Raw genomic sequence first — 24,023 nt, forward strand, 5'->3', positions numbered from 1 at the left:
AAACATTTGGAACAGTCATTTGAATACATGTATACAAAATGTAGCAGACTGGTTCCAAAACACATTTCATAAAAATCAACAGTAAAATAGGAGCCTATTTATTAACTTCCTCAACTTGAGAAAGAATAGCTATCCCAACCTACCACTGTTATCATAGTTAATGGTTAGAAACTTGAATGTTTCCCAATAAGATCAGGAACAAGATTGTTTTTCAACACTGAACTGGAATTTCAAGTTACTGCAATAAGACAAGAGAAGGAAGTAAAAGGCACATGGGTTGGGAAGAAAGAAAACTATTTCCATTCACAAATGAGATGATTTCTAAGAACATTCAAATAAGTCAACAAAAATAGCATAACTATACAATGATTATATCAAAGTTTCAGGATACAAGATGAATATACAGACACTAACCCTTTCTATTACCAACAAATAGAATCTAACATAAAAACAATAACATTAGCATAACCCATAATGAAGTATTTAAGCATGAATCTACAAAATATACACAAATCTAAATGAGAACAACTACAAAACTCTGATGAACAAAACACAAGATAAAAGATATTTAATATTTATACAGCAGAAACCCATATTGTCACTATGCCAGTTGCTCCTGACTTAAACCAATAGAGGCAAATGATTCTTGATCAAATTCCCAGCAATTAAGTAGCAATAATTAGAAATTTTATATGGAAAAGTAAAACATCCAGAATAACCAACAAATTATTGACAAAGTTGTAGAAATAAAGCTACAAGATTTAAGACTTACTACAGACCAGATTTAAGACTTATTTACTATAAGGGCCAAAGAGATAGTATAACAAGTTAAGTATCTTGCCTTGCATGCAGCTGACCCAGATTCTATCCCCAGCACCACATATAGTCCCTGGAGCACTTCCAGGAGTGGTCCCTGAGCACAGTCCTGAACATTGCCTGCACTGCCTGATGTATTCCTAACACCTCCTTCTCCCACACACACACACACATACAAAAAAAAAGAAATAGTAATCAAGACAGTCCCCAAATGGGTGTTACAGGCACGCTCCCCACCCAGACGAGATCCGGAACAGCCGCACACAAAACGGTTCCTCTGCTCCTTAAAGACTATGATCCTGGAGGGCTACCAACCCCTTTTGGCACCCAGCAGCTTCTTATAGAAATGCATCTAGACTGTGAACTGAACTATAACCCCATGCCGCCCTGGAAGGGGAAAGGTTTTTCTCTCTCTCCACCTTTTCTTTCGACTGGGGTGGAGGCAACGGGTGTCGACCGCCATCTTCTAGAACCCACTACCCAGAGGTACGAGTCTGCAGCGATGTGGCTCGCAGGAGATCTTGGGATGGGGATGTTACCGGCACGCTCTCTGCCCAGACGAGATCCAGAGCAGCCACACACGAAACTGTGAACTGAGCTAAAATATCAGAAATCCAAAACCATGAGGCCGCTATGGCGGCCGTGCGAGCTCATATATTCTTCATTCTCAGCAACAGAAAACAAATTATCAAATGATGCCTTTTCAGCAGGTTTGATTGTTGGGGGAAAATTCTAAATAATAATAGTTTTCTGTTGAAATAGTGAATGTATTCAAAGTATAGAGAGAATAAAGTGAAGATCATTAGCCACACAGGTGGGGGGATGGGAGGGGAGTATACTGGGGTTCTTGGTGGTGGAACATGTGCACTGGTGAAGGGATGGAGTAACTGAGACTTGAACCTGAAAGCTTTGTAACTTTTTTCATGGTGATTCAATTAAAAAAAAAAAAAAAGGACAGTTCCCAAACATTCCTCACATAAATACAGCTCACTAACCTTTGATAAAATAATAAAACAAAGATATGCTTTTCACAAGCAATGCTGGAACTGGTCATCTACATGCTAAAAGAGAAAAGAAAGAAAAGAAAAAAGAAGAATCTAGACACATACTGTAGAGCCTGGACAAAAATCAATTAAATATACATCACAAGTCTATTTCATTGGTGGGCGCGGGGATCTGGTGGGCCAATCCTGCCAATACATTAGCAGCTGGGCTGGAGAGCTCAGGGCTTGATCTTGGTAATGCAGTGCTGTTCATTAAGAGCTGCTGGGAACTATGAGGGCAACCCTGGTTGTCTGAAGGTGTCCAGAGCTACAGCTAGTTGTGCTCACCTGGCAAGGAGGGCCAGGGTTCATACTCAGGTTCCTACCACATTACAGACATTACAGTTCATAGGTCTCTTAACTACTAGGCAAACAATCCCTAAAGATCTAAATTTGAAACCCCCCAAAATTTAAAAAAGGCACAGTAGAAATGACATCTGTACCTATATGTTCAGTGAAGCTCTGTTCACAATAGCCAAAACTAGAAACAACCCAAGTACCCTAGAACAGATGACTGGTTAAAGAAACTTTGGTACATCTACACAATGGAATACTATGCAGCTGTTAGGAGAGATGAAGTCATGAAATTTGTTTATAAATGGATAGACATGGAGAGTATCACCCTAAGTGAAATGGGTCAGAAAGAGAGGGACAGACATAGAAGGACTGCACTCATTTGTCGAGTATAGAATAACATCACATGAGGCTGACAGCCAAGGACAGTAGATACAAGGGCCAGGGGGATTGTCCCATAACTGAAAGCCTGCTTCATGAGCAAAGAGGAGAAGGCAGATGGAATAAAGAAAGGATCACTAAGAAAATGATGGCTGGAGGAATCAGTCGGGATGGGAGAGTGTGACGAAAGTAGATACTGGACCAAACATGATGACCTCTCATGTGTCTGTGCTACAAGCCATAATGCCGAAAAGTAGGGAGAGATAGTATGGGGAATATTGTCTGCCATGGAGGCAGGGGGAAGGTGGGAAAGGGGGGGTATACCGGGGATATTGGTGGTAGGGAATGTGCACTGGTGGAGGGATGAGAGGTAGCCTAGAATGGAATAAAATGGCATTTTAGGCTGGGGGTGGTGGTGGTGGTGCTGAGTGGGGGGTGGTGGGAACTCAGCAGTAGAATGGGGTGGGTGCAAGGCAAAAGCAGAGACTCCAATTTTGTGAAATGCCATGACACTCAGTCTACACATAAACAGTAAAATCAAAGTAATTAGAAACTCAAAAGTCCAACAGATGTTTCTGGTAGTGATGTGCCTATGTGTGTGCCACGGTCCAGGTTTAAGTCTGACCAGCTGCAGCTCACAGAGGAGCACCCCCAGCTGGGCAGGAAGCAAGCCACACCTCTTGGTGACCTGCAGCCCAGCATCCCCCAGTGGCTTCTATAGGACTACATCAATTGGTCTAAGATCAGGCATAAGATCCGCTTATTCACTCTGGCCACTTCTGTTCAATACAGTACCAGAAGTATTTACCATAGCACTTAGGCAAGAAAAAGACATTAATGACATTAAGATTGGAAAGGAAGAAGTCAAGCTTTCACTATTTGCAGATGGCATATCCTACAGTTAGAAAATCCTAAAGTCTCTACAGAAAAAACTTCCAAAAACAACAGATTTGGAATCCGAAGCACCACCTGGATCAATTCTTGAGCACTGAGCAAGCATTCAAGCACCAGTGGGTCAGGCCTCAAAATACAACAAAGAGAAGAATTTTACGATAGTATGGAATACACTGATTACACTTTCGTGCTGGAGTCTCATGCTTTTGTCTTAATGAAACCAATTCTACCAGAATTGGAAACTTCTACTGGGTAAAACCTCAAGTTTTATTACCACTACAGTCATTCATAAATGCAATAAAGCAAAATAATTTCACACACTTGTCTCTTGTTTTGCTTTTAGGGTCACACCTGGTGATGCTCAGGGATGACTCCTGGCTTTGCACTCATGAACTCATGAATTACTCCTGGGAGTGCTCTGGGAATTGTATGGGCTGCCCTGGATCAAACCCAGGTCAGCCATGTGCAAGGCAAATGCTCTCCCCGCTGTACTATTGAGATGGCTCCAGCCTACTTATGTCTTATCTTCCTTGAACTATTCTCAAAGATAGTCTGGAAAGTTCTCAAAAGTTAAACATATATTTACTACACAAACCTTAATTCTACTTTTAAGTATTATGCCAAAGAAACAAAAACTGTATTAATATATTGTTCATACAAATGTTGTATGAGTTTTACTGATTAATGGCAAGAGAGAACCTGCCAACTGGAAAGAAACAGCAAAATTTTCTTCTTTGACAACTATCTGCAAAGAATGAAACACTAAACTCAGTAAAACAAAGGGAACAACTATTGATACTTGCAACATCAATTAATCCTAAATGCTTTATGTCATTGTCACTGTCATCCCATTTCTTATTGATTTGCTCGAGCAGGCTACGGTTTTTGGCATATCTAATATGCCACAGGAAGCTTGCTAGGCTCTGCCGTGCAGGCGGAATACTCTCGGTAGCTTGCCAGGCTCTCTGAAAGGGACAGAGGAATCAAACCTGGGTCAGCAGGGTGCAAGGCAAATGCCCTACCCGCTTGCTATTGCTCCAGAATGCTTTATGTGTACGTCAATATATACAGCCCCTCTCGGAGAGCCCAGCAAGCTACTGAGAGTATCTCGCCCACATGGCAGAGCCTGGCAAGCTACCCGAGGTGTATTCGGTATGCCAAAAACAGTAACAAGTCTCACAATGGAGATGTTACTAGTGTCCACTCAAGCAAACCGATGAGCAACGAGATGACAGTGATACAGTGATAGTGATAATTAAGACTAAAGGCAAATTTTATTTCATTCAAGAAAGAAAAAACCCACAAAAATATTTAGCATCTCTGCCTCAAGCAACTTCACATAAGAATACTTTTATAGACATCTCTTTCTCGTAATATCATATCTTTAAATACCTGGTCAAAAAATCTTTTTATACTATGAATTATAAAAGTAATTCAAAATGTAATTTTTCCAAAAGAAATACATTCAAAGTTGAAGATTATCTACTGATTCAGAAACATAAGAAAAATATCAGGGCCAGAGAGATAGATAGCTCAAAGAGGTGGGGTGCATGCCTAGCATGCTTGAGACCGTGAATTGATCTGTGACACCTTAGACCTCCAAAGGAAACCCCAGCACCACCCATCAGCTATGGCCCCTATTTTTATTTTTTATTGAATCACCATGAATTACAAAGTTACAAAGATATTCATGATTGAGTTTCAAATGTCTATTGTCCCAAAACCAATCCCTTCACAAGTGTTCACTACCCTCCACCAATGTCCCCATTTCTCCCTAGTACCCCGGTCTGTCTCCAATGGCAGGGACTCTTCCCCTCCCCCACTGTCCTAGTGTTTGCTTCCCTAACTTATCCTCACCCCCATCCTCCCCAGCAAGCTTCCTACTGAAGACCAGTTCTGCTCTTCATTTACACTGCTACTGGGTATTTGACATTCCCTCACCAAGTTTTTTTATATCCCATGTATAAGAGAGATCATTCTTTTTTTTTTTTCTTTTTTGGGTCACACCCGGCAATGCACAGGGGTCATTCCTGGCTCATGCACTCAGGAATTACCCCTGGAGGTGCTCAGGGGACCATATGGGATGCTGGGATTCGAACCCGGGTCGGCCACGTGCAAGGCAAACGCCCTACCCGCTGTGTTATCACTCCAGCCCCAAGAGAGATCATTTTGAGTCTATTCCTCTCCCTCTGATTTCACCCAACATGATGCTCTCTATATTTAACAGAGATCAGAGTCATAGGACAATGGGTAGGGCACTTGCTTGCCTGGCACACCAGGAGTAAATCCCGAACAGTGTTGGCTTACTGGGCATCCCAGCACAACCAACACCCTCCACACACCCCCAAAGGGATAAGAAAATAAAAGCTATAGACAGGGTCAGAGAGTTAACTTAAAGGGCTGGAATTTTGCATGCAGGAGGCCAAGTTCAATCCGTAAAACCTCATGGTCCCCTGAACACTGAGAGCAGCCCCCCCCACAAGCCCCTGAGCACTGCTGAGTGTGTCCCTGCCCACCCTCCAAAAATACTATATACTGTTACTACCTGCTGTTTGACACAAAACTATAAACTTTTTTGGGGGGAGGGAGGGTCTCTCCCAGAAGTGCTCAGGACTTACTCCTGGTTCTGCACTCAGGCAGAGCTTGGGGGGCCAGGGAATCAAAGCCAAGTGAGCCACATGCAAGGTAAGCCTTGCATGCTATACTATCACTCCAGCCCAATGCAAACTGCTTACAAGTTCTTGATCAAGAATATTCTTACTTTCCCTTGATAAATATCAATCACTTTGCCGCCTTTCCTCTTTGATAGTGGTAATGTGCTGACTGGGGTCACACACATTGACTGTGGTCACATATATTTGGTTATAGTTTCCACATTACAGTTGTGGCACTCAACAGGGTGCGGTGCTTACATGACACCCAGGTCACAGTGCTCATCAGAAATCAATCTACTGCTTTAGTGGTGGTGCTTGTCAAGATTCTAGCTGTGGGGCTCCAGGGTCGGCTTGCTCTGCACTCCTGATGATGGTGTAACCAGCACCAGGCATCCAACTCTCAGTCTCCGACTTCTAAGCAGGGACTTGGCTACTGAATCATGGCAGTCCCCCACACTGCTCCAAAAGCATTTTAGCTGCCTGATGTCGTCTTCACTGAATTAAGGTATCTCCAAATGAAATAAATATTAATTATTCTTCTAATAATCATCTGAAGGAGGCACTACAAAGCTTACAGTGTGGTTTGTAATCTGTTATTACAACAATTTCCTTTCTCTACTATATGTATGTTTCTTCCTGAGGCCTTTCATCTTAAACCTAAAATAATTCCCCAGTCATCAGTGTACCAAGGCACTTGCCACTCAAATTTATCCCTCAGGCTCCTAACACATAAGTTTTCCTAGGTGCTAATTTTACTGTCTTGCAAATTTTCCACAGCTCTCACCTACCTATATAACAAATTTTAAAACACCTCACAATCTCACTACATAATAAATCTTATATTTGATTCAGCCACTCAATTATTTATAGTTTCCTAGAATATGGACATTACTTTAAGTGGCCCTTGCCATTCTGACACTATGAAATTTTACTCATCTTTAAAGCTCTCTTAAAAATCACAGCTTTTTTGAGATCTTTCCAGAAAATAGAAACACTTACTATTCATCTACTATATAGCAGAAACAGTATGACAGGAATTATAATTTCTCCCCTTTCTTCACTGATATATTAAGTCCTTTGACAGGCTCTTAGAAACTGGGGTTGTAAAGGAAATTGTGCATAACAAAATCAATTTTACCATAAGCTAATGACTTCTAGTCAGAAAACACTTTTACAATTAGTAAAATACTTTTAATTGCAACTTATAATATTCACTTATTCATATTCCAACCCATAACTCTAGTTCACGTTCCTGAGTGGTCGGAGCCTCTCCTAGAAGCCCTCGGCAGGAAGCTTTCCATAACAGTGCATCTCACACATATACAGTCTCTCTCAAATTGGGAAACTTCACACATGCCAATTAGCCAAATGTGAAAATCTCTGGAATGTGGAAGGACACTTGGGTTCACAGAGAAAAGTCACCCAGTCTAGAGAAACAGGCAAACTCCCAATAGTGATCCCTGTGGGAACTGTTTTTTTTCTTTCAGGAAAGTTTCAATCTGCTGTCCTTTCAGTAAAAACTGGTTTGCTTTCAGGTCATCATAACCAGTCTGGACTACAGTTTTCTCTCCCACGAGAGACTTTCTGTACTCCCTTCTGTCTTTACAGGAATACCTAATTTACCTGCAGTGTCAAGTTTTCACAAAAGTGTAATCTTACACTAATCAGTCAGTACCACAGAAATAATCTGCCTGGAAAGATCAGTCTAGCTTTCCCCCAAAGGAAGGTGACTTTATTTGAAGTAAAAACTTTTCTTTCCCTAATAACATGATCCCACCTTTCAGAAGATAAAGACTTCCATTCTGCATAACTCTTTATTTTCACTATAAGGAACACAGCTTAATTATTATTTAATAAAGACAATTAGATCTATAAATTTGCAGTTTTTTTAATGACTTCATAATTACCATAAAATTCTTAGATAAGATACTGAAAGGATAAAAATTAGACTTTATAAAATATTTTATAAATTAATCTCCCAGGGATTCAACCAAGAACAAGAATTTATGAAATGGGGGGAGATGAGTTGTAGAGATACTGGCCTGGGCACACACTTGCCTGCAGGAGGTTTGGGTTCCAATATACTACTTCAAAGTATCTCCACCCACCTGTCAGCAGCCCGAGATGAGTGTGGCCTCCAAAAACAAAATTAATAAACCATGAGGTCAGCGCCACAGTACAGTGAGTAGGGCACTTGCCTTGCATGTGGCTCACCCAAGTTCAATCCTCAGCACCCCATTTGGTCCCGCCCCCCTCATCTGCCCTGATTGATTTCTGAGTGCAGAGTCAGGAGTAACCCCTGAGCACTGCCAGGCATGGCCCAAAAACAAAAACAAAAACACCCAAAAAGAATAAAAAAAAAAAACATACTTGCAAATCATGAACTGATAAGAAACATATCTAGTATATAAAAAAATCTTACAACTAAAAATGAACAAAGAACAAGAAGAAATTTTTTCTAAATAGGATACACAAATGGCCAATACGTATAAAAAAAAAGGTGCAACATCCTGTTCACAATAGCCAAAATCAGGAAACAATCCAAGTCCCCAGAACAGATGACTGGGTTAAAGAAACTTGGGTACATCTACACAATGGAATACTACAAAGCTGTTAGGAGAGATTAAATCATTAAATTTGCTTATAAATGGATAGACATGGAGAGCATCACCCTAAGTGAAATGGGTCAGAAAGAGAGGGACAGACATAGAAGGACTGCACTCATTTGTGGAGTACAGAGTAACATCACATGAGACTGACAGCCAAGGACAGTAGATACAAGGGCCAGGAGGATTGCCCCATAGCTGGAAGATTGCTTCATGAGTGGAGGGGAGAAGGTAGATGTAATAGAGAAGGAATCACTAAGAAAATGATGGCTGGAGGAATCAGTTGGGATGGGAGATGTGTGTCGAAAGTAGATACTGGACCGAACATGATGACCTCTCAGGGTCTGTGTTACAAAGCGTAAAGCCCAAATGTAGAGAGAGTATGGGGAATATTGTCTGCCATGGAGGCAAGGGGGAAAGTGGAAAAGAGAGGGGGTATACCGGGGATAATGGTGGTGGGGAATATGCACTGGTGGAGGGATGGGTGTTTGATCACTGTGTGATTATAACCCAAACATGAAAGCCTGTAACTATCTCACAGTGATTCAATGAAATTTAAAAAAAAGAAAGAAAAAAAAGTGCAACATCAGTCATCAGTAAAAGATAAGGCCAAACAAAATTACCACTTCCTTCTCATTAGTATGAGCAGGCTAATGTCTGAAATAACAAGTGTTTGTGAAAAAATGGGAAAAGATGCCCTTATAGATAGCTGATGGGAACATAAAATGACATGGTGACTTTGCAGCCAGTCTGGAAATTATTCAAATAATTAATAGTAAAAGCTACTATATCATGCAACAAGTATATCTGTATGAAAATATTTATAGCAATATTATTGATAATAGCCAAAAGGTGGAATCCCAAATGTCTATTAAATGATGAATGTATAAACACACGCAATATCACCAAACAACCAAATATCACCTGAACATATGAAGAAAAGAAGCACCATCCTTAAGAACATATGCTGAGAAAGTTTTGGGGGATTGCTCAGTGGTAAAGTGTCTGCCTCACAAACAGGTCTGGACTGTCCCACATGTCCAGTGCTATCATGGTAGCACTGTGATTTGTAACCCTTGGCTGTTGTGACCACCACAATCAACAGTTTTACACCTAACAATTATTGGAACCAAAAATGCATAATCCTTCCGTGACCACAAAAATGAAGGGAAAAAGGGTAAATTAAAGTAAAAGAAAAAATCATGCTGAATAAGCATGGGGATAGAAAAAATATAAATGGAGGGGGCTGAAAGATAGTAAGTGATTAGAGCGGTATCACCTGGCTGGAGCGATAGCTGCCTTGTACGCAGCTGACCCGGGTTCGATTCCCAGCATCCCAAATGGTCCCCCCGAGCACCACCGGGAGTAATTCCAGAATAGGGAAGTCTGAGGTAAATTAGTGGTGATCTAAGAGCTGGATAAGAGATTTCGGTGGGAGGAAGGAGGGAGAGGTAGTTAAAAGGTATGGAGCTTATTTCAGAAATGTGAAAAAAACCCCAGGACTGTGGGATAGTTGACTTATCTATGAAAAACCACCTCACTGCACACATACCATATGGTATGTGAATTACATTTCAAGAAAGTAAAATTAAAAAGGGTAAATAATATAAAAGTATAGTTTTTAAAAAGTGCTGTCAAGGGCAAGGGCAGGGGATGTAGTTCAACATGAGAGAACATACTTTGCATGTGTGAGGGCATGGGTAAATAATGGGCAGAAGGAGAAGGGGAGGTTCATTCATTCCTTCTATTCCACTATTTGGGGGTTAGCAACCTTAAGCTCTGGGGTTATACCACTTTAAGTAAAAAGCAGGGGTCAGAGGATAGCTTAGTGGTAAAACACTTTCCTTGTAATCATGAGGCTACATGTTAGATCTCCAAATGCCCTCAAAGGAAAAACAGTCTACTTGAATTAAAAATAACAGCAACAACAACCCCCCTGAGGCAAGGTATGTGGCTCAAGAGGAGGCCCAGGAATGACTCCTGACAACAGAGCCTCTTGAGTACCAGGAGCACCACTAGGTAAAGCCCCCACAATTAACAAAAATAACCTGATTCTCTTAATTTGAAGACATTAATCTACTGATACTACTTTCAACTCATAACTTTAGGTAGTAACTACTTTATTACCTGAATTCTACTAAGTAATACAGCTGAACACAGAGTATCTGCATCAGAACCACCAGGGGTCATATAACTTACCTCTCAACTAGAAGCAACTATCACCAAGTTTGTTAAAACTTCAGAATACTGGGCTTACTCCTGTCCAGCAGAATCAGAAACGAGTTTTAGCAAAATCCCTACTGTATCTGCATAAAGTATGAAACACATGTTAAGTTTGAAAAGCCTTGATCTGGAGCAATGTTCCTTAATCTTTTCCTGACCATGGCCCCCTTCAGATCTGGTTTCCTTCCTGTGATCTGCTGTTCCACTGGTTGGTGCCTGAGTCTTTAGCCATGGCCCCCTGTTCAGCTTGATTCTCACCCATAGCCACCCCCCCGGAATGATAAAGACTTATGCAGTGACTTCACTTATCTAAAGATTTATCTAAGCATTCCAGCGTGGGGATTTTAAGGATGAATTTTAAAGAAGAATCTTGGGGTTCCCCTGCACACTAAAGTTAGAAATACTGTTCAAAAGAAAAGTGGACACTTAAAAGAGTTTTGGAATACTGAGGAACAATGCTATATATATTCTTCCTGAAAGGTGGGGGGGGGGGGCAGGGGAAGAGGGGAGAGGTGCGACTCTAATTTGCCAAATCTGTTAAAATACCTTCCTCAAATAAATAACTTGAATTTATACAGCAAAGGGTTTAGAAGAACAATCAAAACTAATTTTATTAAAAATATTCAGATCATAATCAAATTTCTATGCGCTTTTACTGCAAAAGTCAAATATGTATTTTCAAAGGTTTCACCCCACAAGAAATAGACTTTAGCTACTCTGACTTAAGTTTCAAAGATCTCAGAACTAAGCAGAATATTTAGTCTTCAAAGTATTCTACACTACGTCAGTCAAGTTTGTGCTAATCCTCAATGAAAAATCTTTGTAGTCTTCAAAGGAAATGCAAGTCTTAGGATCCTGCACAAACACTTTTAATAGAAATTAAGGTAGGCTGTATAGAATATATGGCTAACAGAATTACTACGTGAAAGGCTGAAAGGTAAGGTTTTCTGATTTTTTTTTTTTTGGTACCAAAGATTTTTATTCCAGAGTCTCACTCACAAAGAACTTGCCCTACTACTGCAGTTATATACCTTCCTTCTAACCCCCACCCACCCCATGTAATTTTGTATCCAAGACAATTTTTACTAATTTTTAGTATTAATGCCGGTTCTAACAACCCAGCTAACATTTACTGATGCAAATGTTCAAGATTTTGTGAGGACCACTAAGCTGACCAAGGCTAAGCATTATCACTAGCCCCAAGAAGCATATAATGAGATGAGGTGAGGTTTGATGAGTAACCTGCACATATAATTAGCAGAGTGTGGCCACTGCTGACAAGGTAATCCCGAAGTTGTCGGTGTCAGCGAACAAAATTTCAGATCACTGAAATTCCAATTTCCAGCTGTTAACCTTGCAGAGTGGGGCCACAAAAGTTTGCCCTTCTTCCCCCTCTCCCCCCCAAAAGCTTTTCAGGGAAGCACAACCCAAAGGAAAAAGTCCTCTAGGAAATGCGCTGACATTTTGAATGCACGTTCAAAAATAGGTGTGTGTGTGTGTGTGTGTTCATTAGGGAAGCACAACCCAAGGAAAACAAATGGGCTCACATTTTTAATGCAGGTTCAAAAATAGGGGTGTGTGTGTGTGTGTGTGTGTCTGAACGGCACTGAAGAGGCCCTATGGGGCCAAGTTCAGACAGGGTGCTTCCTTTGACAAAAACAGGAACACACAACTTCAGAGATCGCTGATCATGCAAGAAAGGCAGAGAGGCGGAAAGGAGGAGTGCGGAGCTCAGACCTCCCCCCTTCCCCCCCCCCCCGTAACTTTAAAAAAAAAAAAACTTAAAAAGGCGAAAAGCTGCAACTACCCGGACGCTTCTCTCCCTCCCACAATCATAAAGATAATAACCCCAGGGCTCGGGGTGGGGGGGGGGGGGGGAAAGCGATGCGATGATGCCTATCCCTCCCCGCCCCGTCCCAGACCGGGGCAGCTCCCCGCAGGGTGACCGCCCGCATCCCGCTAGGGGCCCGGACCCGGGACCGCGTCCCCGCCCTCTGCCTTGCGGAGCTCCGGCTCGCCCCGGCGGGGCACACCCTCCCCGGGGCAGGGAGCGCCAAGCCCCCGTCTCCCAGGGGCGGCGCCGCGAGGTGCCCGTGAGGGACCCACGGGCTGGCAGGGGAGGCGCGAGCGGGCGGGCTGCGCCGAGATGCTGCCGGAGGTCCCGGCCCCTGGGAGGCTCCGGTCGGGGGGCCCCCCGGCCGCGGGCAGGTCTCCCGACGCGGCCGGGCCGCCCGAGCCGAGCTCGAGCCCCCTGACAGGTCGCCGAGGCGGCGGCCGCGTCGCAGGTGTCGCCCCGACCCCGCACCTGCAAAGCCCGGGGCTGCGGGGGGTCTGAGGGGGTGGGGACGGCCCCGCGGCGGCAGGGGCCAGGCACCGAAGGGGAGACGCGCCGCGGCGCCGACGCGCGGCACCCACGGCGACGCGGGCTCACCTCGAGGGTGGACACTGTGCTGGTGAACAGGTCCTCGCCGTCCTCCAGCTCCTCGAAGTCGGTGGGCTTCCCGTCCCCCAGAGGAGGAGGTTCCCTCTCGGCCGCCATCTTCGCTCGCCCGGACGACTGCGCGAGTGGGGCCGCGCGGCCCCGTCACGTGAGCACGCACGGCGGGGCTAAGGCCCCGCCCTCCCGCCCGCGAGGCCCCGCCCCTGCCCGCGAGGCCCCGCCCCCGGCCTCCGCGCCTCCTCTGGCCCTGGGCCCCATTGATACAGCCGAGAGGCTGTGCTGAATTGGGGAGAAGAAATCAATCTGGGACTTTTTTTTTTTTTTTTTAAATCTCCATGTTACCGTCTTGGCAGGAACAAGCCAGCGGGTTTCTGTTGGCGCCCCCAGTTTCAAGTCTCTTTTAGGAAGTGGAGAGGCTGGGAGACCAGTTTGGGGCTTGGAAGTAGACTCAGACTGAACAAGGCTGAGGGGTTGGGGGAAAGCGGTCTTGGCATTCTCTTGGAACTTTTTTCACCTTGACTTGATGAGAATGGTCTTTGTTGATGCACGGGCCAGTTGTCACTGCCATGCTACCATGAATCTTGCTTTCCTGAGTCCAGAGATAGTCTCTTTGAAAGAAAGGCATGGGCTGTGAGGCTCTCTGCCGCTGATGAACAGTCTGGAGCCTGTCCCTATCAGATAACTTGAATCTATTTTTAAAAGCTCACTGCCAGAGCGACAGTACAGTGGGTAGGGTATTGGCCTTGCATGCAGCTGACTTACGTTTGATCCAGCATCCTATATGGCTGCCCAGGAGTAACCCCTGAGCATCGCCAGGTGTGGCCCCCATTTTTTTTTTAAATAAAAGTCCATGGCCTGAGTGAGGAGATTCTTCTCTGTATCGTTAATTCTCAACTGGGCCGATGCTTCTTGCTTACTACTTTGTACTTTATGCTAGTCATTAAAACCCCCTCCCTCCCTACCATCTCTTTTATGGTAAATTACTTGAAACACAGGTCCAGCCACTTAAAACAGAGAAGCACATCAGTAGCAGCCTTCAAAATCTGATTTAAGGCTAAAGAGATAGCTCAATAGGCTGGAGCACATGCACTGCATGCTGGAGGCCAGATTCCATCCCTGACACCTCATAGTCCCCAAGCATAGAACAGAACCACGGAGTGTGGCCCAAAAACAATAAATAAATTTAAAACTCTGGCTTAGGGCAGAGGAGGTAGTTCAAAAAGCTAGAGGACATACTTTGCATGCTAGAGGCCCAGGTTTGATCCCCTGCTCCACTAGGTCTCGGGGAACCCCAGAGCAACCCTCAAGCAATTGTACTGGGAGTAGCCCCTGAGCACTGCCACTGCACCCAATCTCCAGAAAGAAAAAAATGTGGCTTAATTCTCTTTCCTGTAGGGCCATGTGGTGATTGAAGAGCCTTTCTGATGTTCTTCCTTCTTTAGGATAGAATATCTTTGCTTCCCAGGTTGGTTCACCACCACCATTCAACTGGTGGAAAGGGGAAATGAAAGATCCTCCCCTTCCTTTTTTGTTTTTTTTTGCTTTTTGGGTCACACCCGGCGATGCACAGGGGTTACTCCTGGCTCTGCACTCAGGAATTACCCCTGGTGGTGCTCAGGGGACCATATGGGGTGCTGGGAATCAAACCCAGGTTGGCTGCATGCAAGGCAAATGCCCTCCCAGCTGTGCTATCGCTCCAGCCCCCCTCCCCTTCCTTTTAAACCTACTTCTTCCCAGGTCCCTTAGATCAGCTCACTAGTTTCATAACCATTCTCAGCTATCAGAGAAATTCAGAAATACAGTTGTTATTTCACCCCCCTGAAGATTAGGGTTCTCCTACATTGGAAGAAAAGGAGGACTTTGTAGGGAAACAAAAGCCTCTCTTCTAGCATTCTTTCACTCTTCCCATGTTAGTATTATCTGGATTTCTATTGGAGTGATCATTTTCTTCTCACCCTCAGTTGGAAGTCTCCAACTCAAGAATTGGGTTGCATCACAATTCATCAACAACAAAATGCAAGCAACCAAATACCAAAAAAGGAGGGGGCTAGAGATTCTTCCAAATAGACACATCTCCAAAGAAGACAGGTGACTCACAGGCAGATGGAAACATGTTTGACCTCCCTGACTATTAGAGATATTTAAATGAGATTTAGCCTCCTCAGTCAAAAAGATTGAAAATGAGTCCATAAGGATGTGGAGAAAATGAATTCTAGTGGGAATGATAAAGTGTTGCAGTCTATATGGGAAAATATATGGATTCGATCCCCGACAAATAAACAAACAAACAATACATGAATGTTTACTGATACTTTCAGTGAATGAGTAGAATGAATGAAATTCTGAAAAGAGTATTAAGCAGAAGGTACAGATTTGGTAGAAATGAGGACCATATAGGAGACCCCAGGTAGCCTGTGAAATACAAAACTAAGACCAGAGAGAGGAAACAACCTCAGAGAAAGTACAATTATGATGGAAGTAAAAGAACAAAGAAGAGTGTGTTTGGCAGTACCAGATGCATTGGGTATAGTAAATAGATGGATAACTGAAAAGGGTAAATAAAAAATGAACATAAAAAATGGATGTAGTGGGTTATAGTGGTTCATTTTTCATGTTGATTTGTCTGGGTGATGGTGCCCAGAATGTTGGTCAAATAGTCTGGATATTTCCAGGAAAGTGTTTGTTGGATAAAAAAAAAAAAAGAGTATTAAAGTGGAAGGTACAGTAGGTGCATGTGAGGAAAGCGCAGTACCTTGAATCATTGGCTTCTCTCAACCAATCAGCTAAAGGCCTTAATAAACAATAGCTGACCTCCTTGGTTCTGCCTGTAACCGGCCTTTGGACTCTAGCTGTGCCACCCCTGAGTGTCCAGTAATGGGGTGGACAGATTGTAGACTCACTGAGGTCCACAATCACATATGCCATATTCTTGGGCTGGAATGATAGCACAGTGGATAGGGAATTTGCCTTACATGCAACTGACCTAGGTTCGATTCCCAGCATCCCATATGGTCCCCCAAGCGCCAGGAGTATTTCCTGAGTCCATGAACCAGGAGTAAGCTCTGTGCATTGCTGGATGTGATCCAAGAAGCAAAACAAAACAAAACAAAAAAACACACATACCATATTCTTAAAATGACATATACACTTGCCCTCTTCATAGAGATGGATCACTACATAGGCACTAGGGACAGTTTGAGTGGGAGAGCATGTGCCTTGCCTGTGTGGAGCCCAGGTTCCAGCCATCACCTAGCCTGAGGACCTAAGCACCACCCACAGTGACCAGGCCTTCTTCTGAGCACTGCTGAATGCAGCTTCTATAATACTAAAACAAACAAACAAAAACCAACTGGGTTGGGGTGTGGGTGAGAATGTGTGTGAAACACCAGGCTGAGAAATAATCATCTACATGTAGTAAATGTTAGAGTCTTGTTGGACCACATCACTGAGCATACTTTGAAGCATTTTTCCAGCTCCTGTCAGTGCCGGTTGGATTCTACACCACTTCCCTCTGTTGATGTGATGGCCTGGACTCACATAAAGGCTTAGTTGTGGTGCTTGCACATTTAGTCTCTGTGCTTGTGTGTATTGTGGTTGGTTGTGGGTGGTGGCTAATACAGCAGATCTTGGTCCTTGCACACTCAGCTGCAGTCCCTCAGAAAGACTACACTCCCTTAGATGTATGTGTGTGCACACTTCGGTCGCAAAAGAGTAGTGGTGGTGCTCACACTCTTGCTTGCCTGGGTTCACTCTCCTACCACAGTGCTCTACATCTTTTAGTTGCAGAGTTCACCTGGGTTCACACCTGTTACTTGTTGAACACACACATATACACACACACACATACACATATAGAGCGCTTCTGGGGTACTGGAAATTGCTTGCAGTGCTGGGGATCTTGGATAGCAGAGCTGCCAGAATGGCCCCAGGTACATAGGGCAGCAATGCCCTGGAACTCACAGCCTCACTCTTGCAAGGTCAAGTGCTTTATCCCTGAAGCTATTGCTCATTCTCCATTATCTGTCTCTTGAAATAAAGTATAGCATGTATGGAAGGTGAGTGTGTGTTAGGAGCTATTATCAGAGTCTGTGCAAAGGGTATAGTCAGTTCAGAATAAAACACATCTCTGGTCAATATCATTAAAAAAGTATACGCATATGGGCTAGAGAGACAGCTCAGTGGGCTAAGCACATTCTTTGCATGCCAGAGACCTGGGTTCCCAGCAGCACATGGTCCCCTGAGGACAAACCTCGAGAACTACTAGATATGGGCTACACTCCCTTTCCTCCCCACCCCCCCCAGAAAAAAAAAGAAAAAGAAAAAAGTATGCATATACATATCGGGTCTGGGAGAGAGTTCAAAGGCTGAAAAACATACATGCTTTACATGCAGGGGTCCCAGTTTCAAGACCAGGTACCACATAATCCCCTGAGAACTTCCAAGAGCAACCCTCTAGAGCAGTGCTGGGTATGACCCTCAAACAAAATATATGTACATATAAAACTTAGACACAGATACCCACATTTATTTAGCTCATTTATTAAAGAAACATATGAAGGAATGAAAGACTAGGGCAGTATTTGCTAAAGACATGATTGTGTGCATTTGTTTTGTTTCACAGGAAAGATCTGAATATATTTACCGATGAGGGCAAGAGGTAAAAAGAGAATGAGAGATTGAAATACAATATAGAGAGATATTATCAGAAGAGTTGAGCTTTGAATGGCAGGGATGGAATTTGTAGCAAGTAGAGGAATTTGTCCTAGAAATGAGAAGGTATATTTCTTCTGAGAATGAACAAAGGGAAGTTAATGTTTGTGTTACTGACTGTGCATAAGAAACCATCCACTAACATAATCTTGGAAAACAACAACAATGTATTATTCACATGAGTGTTCAGATCAGCAAGTCAGTCTAATTGGAGAAGTTCTAGAAATCCTGATCTCGGGCTTATTATCTATCTGTGGAAATGTTGGTGGTGGGTGTTTGACAGGGGCTAGCTGGATAATATTGGCCTCTGTTAAGACACCCAGCTCTGCTCTGAGTGCTTTCTCCTTCTAAAACTGGCTTTCTTTTCGAAGTCGACAGCAGGATTCCGAGAGGAAGGTAGAGACACACAGGTACTTTTTCAAGCCCTCAGCACAGAAAGTCACATGGCCATGTCCAAGGTCAAAATAGAAAGAGATGACAGCATTGCTCAGCAAAAGGGTGTGGTAAAGGGAGGCCATTAATTTGGGTCACTAATGCAATCAGTTTACTACTGGGTGGATGCTTTTAGACTTGCTTGAAAATGTAGGGCAGGAAATGGGAAATGTCCACACCCAAGATTACTATTTCTTTTTCCTCTGGGATAAAAAAGGTTTATTGGTGAAAGAAAAGAGGATGGGACCAACATGGGGAGCAGGGAATGCAACATTTTCAGTAAATCTTAGGAAGATTTGGTGAGGCGTGGAAGGAACTGAAAAATGCACAGCAAGCCTGAAAGAGCTGAAACTCTATGTTTCTGGGAGAGATAATCCCTCCATCTGTGGGGTTCTCTCCAATAGAATCACTTGCAGGGGCAGGAGAGGAGGCAGACATTTAGACTGATTCAAGGTCAGATGTTTTCAGGGTAAGTTTAGAGGTGGAATAAAAGAACTAAGGATTCTCAGGCCCCTCGGCAGGGCAAAGTGACAAGAAATATGTGATTTCCTAGACAAGGAGTGACAAGTGGTACATATCTCAAAAAGGGAGACATTTTTGTTTCCAATGGTATTAAAAAGCACTTATAGAAAGGAGATATTTATAACCTAGCACAAGCTATAATTTTGGTGAAAAGTCACAGATTATCTAAGGTAAAGAGATTAAAGGAGCTTTCTGGGGAGACATTAATGATGTAAGCACATTTGTTTGCATGGACACTGGGGCTCTTGAAAGCATGTTGGAAAGAGTGAAGCTGAGGGCTTCAAAGGGTGGCTCAGTGACTAAAAGTATCTGCCATCTCTGGCTATACCACACTGAATGTGCTCGTTCTTATCTAAAAGAATCTGCCTTGCAAGTACGAGACTCTGAATTTGATTCCCGAGGCTTCCGGTATGCTGTGAAGTCAGCTGTCTGGGAGTCCAGGTGTATCAAGAGTGTGTGATCTCCAGCACACAACCAGGTGTGTGGAAACACCACAACTAAAGTGTGCAATCCCTGGTGAGCACCATAATGACAAAGGATGTGCAAGGCTCACAACCAGATAGGTGACCCCTGGTGAGCACCACAACCAAGTTTGTGTGACTCTCAGTCACTGTGTGATACACCACAACAAGAAGAGCCAAGGGAAGGATGGGGTGTGGATGTGTGTGTGTTGGGGTAGAGAATTTAAAATTAAAAATAAAATAGGAACAATGAAGTTGAGGCCGTAGGGATGGTACAGGAGTTAAAGCATTTTTTTCAGGGTTTTTATTTTTTTATTAATGAATCACCGTGAGGGTACAGATACAGATTTACGTATTTTTGAGCTTGTGTTTCAGTCATATGATGCTCGAGTACCCATCCCTCCACTAGTGCTCATTCTCCTCCACCAATGACCCCAGCATGCATTTTTCTTACATGTGGCCGACCCTGGTTGGATCCTTGACACCCCACAGGGAGTAATCGCTGAGCACTGCTGGCTAGGACTCCAAAACCAAGACACACGCAAAAAAGAGTGAAGATGAAAATCAGCTGTGGAAGGAGGGGTGCGTGAGCAGAAATCCAAGTACCTAGAGAGACCCTATTCCTGAACACAAGTTCTGGCAAGTGGAAGGAAACTATGGGCCAGCACCCTATTCATCAGGGTCATCTTAATAACTTTACTGGTGGAAGACAACCAGTTGGCTGCTAAAATAAGTATGATTTGCTGAAAATACACTAGAGATAAAAAAGGACTGACTTCACACAGGTGGAGGGAAGAAAGTTGGTCAATCAAGCACAGAGTTCTGTTTCTCAGGGTCAAAATGCAAACAAATGAACTACCATTACCATAAAAGTGTCAGTGACCCCCTAATCGGTGACATTCCTAATATCTATGAGACGATGAGACGGCTGCAACCCCTTAGAATAGCAGCAGAGTCCCAGAAACTAAAACATCCTTCTCAAGCAAACTCTCCATCTGCATTTCCTAAGTGTTTCTGGGAGCATGGCAGGCCACAGCACCACCTGAAAAACTTTCCCCACTTCATTTCCACCTTCCCCCATCAGAAAACCCTTGCCCACTGTCTCAGAGCTGAGTTGCCCACCAGCTGCCTGTGTCGCTAGGTACAGGATTCATAAGCCCTAAGACTTCAGTCAGGGACAGGGAGGGCGCAGCCAGTGAGGACTTTGCACTCTTTAGCATTCACTTTTTTCCCCTGTCAAATTCTTTATTTAGGAAACAGAGGAAGGAAGTACACACCCCACATTGAAAGGCAGGTGACCCTCAAGTGAACTTGACTCAATGCTTTGCTCTCCAGGTGTAGGAATTGTGAGGTTTGGAAGACAGAACCTGCACGCATGTTCCTTCTGCACCACTGGCCCATCCAGACTGCCTCCTTCATCTGTGACCACACCACAGGCAGCAAAAGGCTCAGGTTACCAGGGTGAGGGTATTGGGGAAGGGAGGAACTTGCACCCACCTCTGCTGCTCTTCCCAAGAGAACTGATTCAGTGGTCCCGGAGCTTTCAGCCATGGTTCTCCCCATTCTCCTTCTGGAAGCAATGCTGCTTACAAAGATTCTTTTGCTGGGAGAACCAAAGTTCAGATATAAATGATGACAGGGCTGTGCACAGTGTTAAGTTTACACTTCTGGGGACAGACTTTACGCAGTTTCTCAGTGGAACAGGACACTAGCGACAAAATAAGGAAGAGAGTCGGTGATATTTCCCTGAGATGCATTTATGAATGCAGAATTGTAAGGAATGGGTCTTTTAAGTTGGGACAGCTAGAATAGGAATGGAAATGATTACATCTTGGATTAAACCTTGAGGAAAGATCTAAGGAAATAATATGAGTGTTGAGGGTCAGGTAAAGAAATGAGACCAAAAGCAACACAAAATAAAACAAAACTGCAAAGAGTTTCCCACAACCTCTTTATTTTCCAGCTCTCCTCAAGAACTCTGTCTCCACATCAGAGACTTTCTCGTTCCAATAGGAGATTATATCTTTTTGTCCTTCATCACCCTTGACATGGAACCTTACACGTTGTATTCATCAATCAATACTTGTTGTTTGATTGAAAATAAATTTTAAAAAGAAACAAAGGCAATTCTTTTAGATCAAAGGAAGACAACTGTCAGCCTGAAAGCTTGACCCAGCTGGGTTTGATTTGGCATACATGGTTTTTTTTTTCATATATTTTAATCAACTGGTAGTATTTAAAAATCAGGAAACTTTACATAAAGATTCAGAATGTCTGGCTTCTCTTTAAAAAATTAAAAGATGTGGAAACATTGTCCAGACCTTTATAGGCATATGCTCCCCAATTCTCCTGGGTTTCTCCTTATACAAATGCATTTCCCACGTGTGGCAAAGGCTTTGAGTTAGTCCTCCAAATTTATTCCTTATTAGTACTATATTTCAGCAGGTATCATGAAAATCCAGAATAAAGATAATTTTTCTTCCCTATTTTAATCAAAGGTAAACTTTGGCCAGTCTATGTAAAATAGACATTTTTGTTCAACTTCTAAGATATATCTTTATTTATTTTTTATATAATTAAAATTTCTTTTTAATTTTTTTGGAACACACTTGGCAGTTCTTAGGGATCACTTCTGGCAGGGCTTGGGGGACCATATGTTGTGCTAGGGATTGAACCCAGGTCAGCACATGGCAAGGCAAATGTCTTACAAACTAAACTATTTCTCTAGTTCCCAGGACATATCTTTAAATAGACATTCCCTGATTTTCTTCTCACCAGACTGGATTGAAATGTGGTTGCTGGTGTTCAACAGCTAACTTAGAACTAAGAAACAGGATACCAACACCTGGGACAAGGATACCAATAATTGAGCAGGGATTGTTACTCTGGTCCTGAAAACTCTGACATGTGAGCCTGGGAACACCAACAGTTAAGTTTCTGTATCAGAAAAAAAAACTCTATCTTGTTATAAGTGACCATTGTTTGGGAATTTCTGTCACAAACGGGCAAACCTAATCCTATCCAATTACAAATCATCTCTGAATCTTCTCAAGCTTCGATTTCCTCCTCTGGGAGCTAATACTAATACAAATTGTAACTTTTGTCATGGTTTATTGGAAAGATTAGACAAGATAACATAGGTGGCAAACAGAAAGCTCTCATTCCTTCTATTCTTGGTACATGAGACAGAATAGAGGGCTTACATGGCAAGAAATGGGGGTTAGAGTAGAGGCACCTTTCTTTCTTACATAATTTCTTTCTTTCTTTCTTTCTTTCTTTCTTTCTTTCTTTCTTTCTTTCTTTCTTTCTTTCTTTCTTTCTTTCTTTCTTTCTTTCTTTCTTTCTTTCTTTCTTTCTTTCTTTCTTTCTTTCTTTCTTTCTTTCTTTTTTTTCTGACTCTGCTCTTCCCACATCTGGAAGGTTGGGAGTAATAGTGAAACTATTCCACCAGACCCTGAAAAAGCTCAGGCTATTATTACCAAAAGCCAAGACACATCTGATCTATTTAAAGTTAAAACAAAAAAGGGGAATCTCAAATCTTACTATTTTTGATTCACACTTAAATTATCCCCCAAAGCAAAGAATCTAATGACATTTGAATGGGAATTACATTTTCCTTCACAGCATGACTATAGACAAGCAAATTCTCCAGAGTCTGAATTTACCAAGAAATTTAATTTCTGCTGTTGGAGTGAGCACTTAGCTTAGAAAAGTTCTTATAAAATAGAAACACTGTTCATATAGAACAAAGACATTTCTCCTTCTATTAATAGGATAATTTCCATGCATATTCATCTTTTTGGGGGGATTCCTAATGTGCCAACAAATTGGAACCCAAAGTTCTATCCATTTGCTTATTTATAGAAAATGAAAAAAATTTTCCTCTTAAGCCAGCATCTAACCTTTTCTTAAATAATATCCAGGGAAGCCTAAAACTTTATCTTGAGTTGAAAGTATATATAGGGCTTAGAAGAAATAAAGTATTTTAAGGAAATAATTTTATTTTTTTTATTTAAATTTTATTGAATCACCATGTGGAGGGTTACATAGTTCTCAGGATTATGTCAGTTATACAATACTCAAACACCCTTCCCTTCACCAGTGCCCATATTCCATCACCAACCACCCCATTATACCTCCCGCCCCTTCCCGCCCCCCCAGTCCCCACCCTTGTAAGTGATAAGTTTCACTTCGTTTACGCTTTATCTTGGTTACATTAAGGAAATAATTTTAAAATGGTTTTACCTTGGCAGATAGAGCAACCATGAACGGAGAAATATTTTACAAAAAGTCAATGTTATTTACACAGAGTTTGACTGCCATGATTTTTTGTCCATTACTTACTCAGTATCCATGGTGAAAATATCTTATCATTTAATGTTTTTAGATTAAGGGTATAATTTAGCAGTATACAGACTTTACATATCATTATTCAAAATTAAAATATTTGAATTCAATAAGAAACTAAGTTCATATTCTTTATATTCAATTATGATATATTTCAAGAATAAATGATATAAAATCATCCCTAAGAATGATCTGAGAAA

At 42.6% G+C, this 24,023-nt stretch overlaps 1 protein-coding gene across 1 annotated transcript in view; it reads right to left on the bottom strand.

Annotated features, from left to right (window-relative positions):
* SNX2 (sorting nexin 2) overlaps positions 1 to 13,481 on the bottom strand; it is a 59,778-nt gene extending 46,297 nt beyond the window's left edge. The window contains exon 1 of the mRNA XM_004609812.2: positions 13,343 to 13,481. Within this exon, the coding sequence (XP_004609869.1) occupies positions 13,343 to 13,450 (108 nt within the window). The 5' untranslated portion in view covers positions 13,451 to 13,481. The remainder of the gene's footprint in view (positions 1 to 13,342) is intronic.
* Positions 13,482 to 24,023: the final 10,542 nt, after the last annotated feature.

The sequence above is a fragment of the Sorex araneus genome, chromosome 6, assembly GCF_027595985.1.
Source record: "Sorex araneus isolate mSorAra2 chromosome 6, mSorAra2.pri, whole genome shotgun sequence".
Lineage (NCBI taxonomy): Eukaryota > Metazoa > Chordata > Mammalia > Eulipotyphla > Soricidae > Sorex > Sorex araneus.